Genomic DNA, 934 nt, shown 5'->3' on the forward strand with positions numbered 1-934 from the left:
AGCTTCGCCACCACACGCGATGCTCACAAGTGGGAATCTCCAAGAACTCCGTGGTCTCGCATACACGTTGACTTAGCAGGCCCTATTTACGGCACTCTATTTACTAATTGTCGTGGACGCCTTCTCCAAATGACGTGACCTCAAAGAGCTGAAAAACACGACATCCGAATCAGTGATATCTCGTCTGAGACAAATTTTTAGTACCCATGGACTCCCTGACATTATCGTCTCTGATAATGGTACACAGTTCACTTCCCACACCTTTCAAGAATACGTAAACAAAGGTAGTATCAGGCACATCACGTCCGCCTCCTTTCACCCGTCGTCAAACGGTCAAGATGAAAGGATGGTCCGTATTACGAAGGAATGCCTAAAGAAGATGACACAACGTGACTGGGAATACAACCTCGCGAATTTCTTATTTTGCCAACATGTCACTCCTTGCACGACAACTGGCAAAAGCCCGGCTGAACTTCTGATGAACCGTAGACTCTGAACTGTTCTGGACTGATTACAACCAGACGTAGTACTGGAAGACCTTGATAAAAATTTTGAAAAGGTACGCACATTCCAAACTTACGATCAGGTATACGCTAGGAATTATTCTTCGGAGAAAACCTGGAAACCAGCGACAGTTGTGACTCAGACAGGCCCACCGTCCTACCAGGTACAGACCGAAGACGGTCAACTGTGGCCCAGACACATAGACCAGGTGAGAAAACGCTATGTGACTGCTGAACATAATCACAGTGCAGAGAAATCGAATCACAGGAAGATAAAGCTGGAAAAAAAACAGTTGAAGTTATACCTGAGGAAATACAGCAGTTGTCACACACAAGAGAGAAATGCGCAGCGTCACATCACTGATATTGAAGTGTTGACACAGAGATCGTCTACGCGTAAAAGAAGACGCAGAACGGCTCAGAGACTACGA

General features: G+C 45.8%; 1 protein-coding gene across 1 annotated transcript; it reads right to left on the reverse strand.

Moving 5' to 3' along the window:
* Positions 1 to 434: 434 nt before the first annotated feature.
* Positions 435 to 781, reverse strand: Tsp_15833 (TRAP transporter, 4TM/12TM fusion protein; the record flags this gene model as incomplete). The annotated part of the gene is made up of 2 exons (XM_003367407.1): positions 435 to 593; positions 627 to 781. Coding segments are annotated over 2 exons (314 nt in total), but the record flags the coding sequence as incomplete, so codon positions are not given.
* Positions 782 to 934: the final 153 nt, after the last annotated feature.

This window comes from Trichinella spiralis (assembly GCF_000181795.1).
Source record: "Trichinella spiralis strain ISS 195 chromosome Unknown Scfld4341, whole genome shotgun sequence".
Lineage (NCBI taxonomy): Eukaryota > Metazoa > Nematoda > Enoplea > Trichinellida > Trichinellidae > Trichinella > Trichinella spiralis.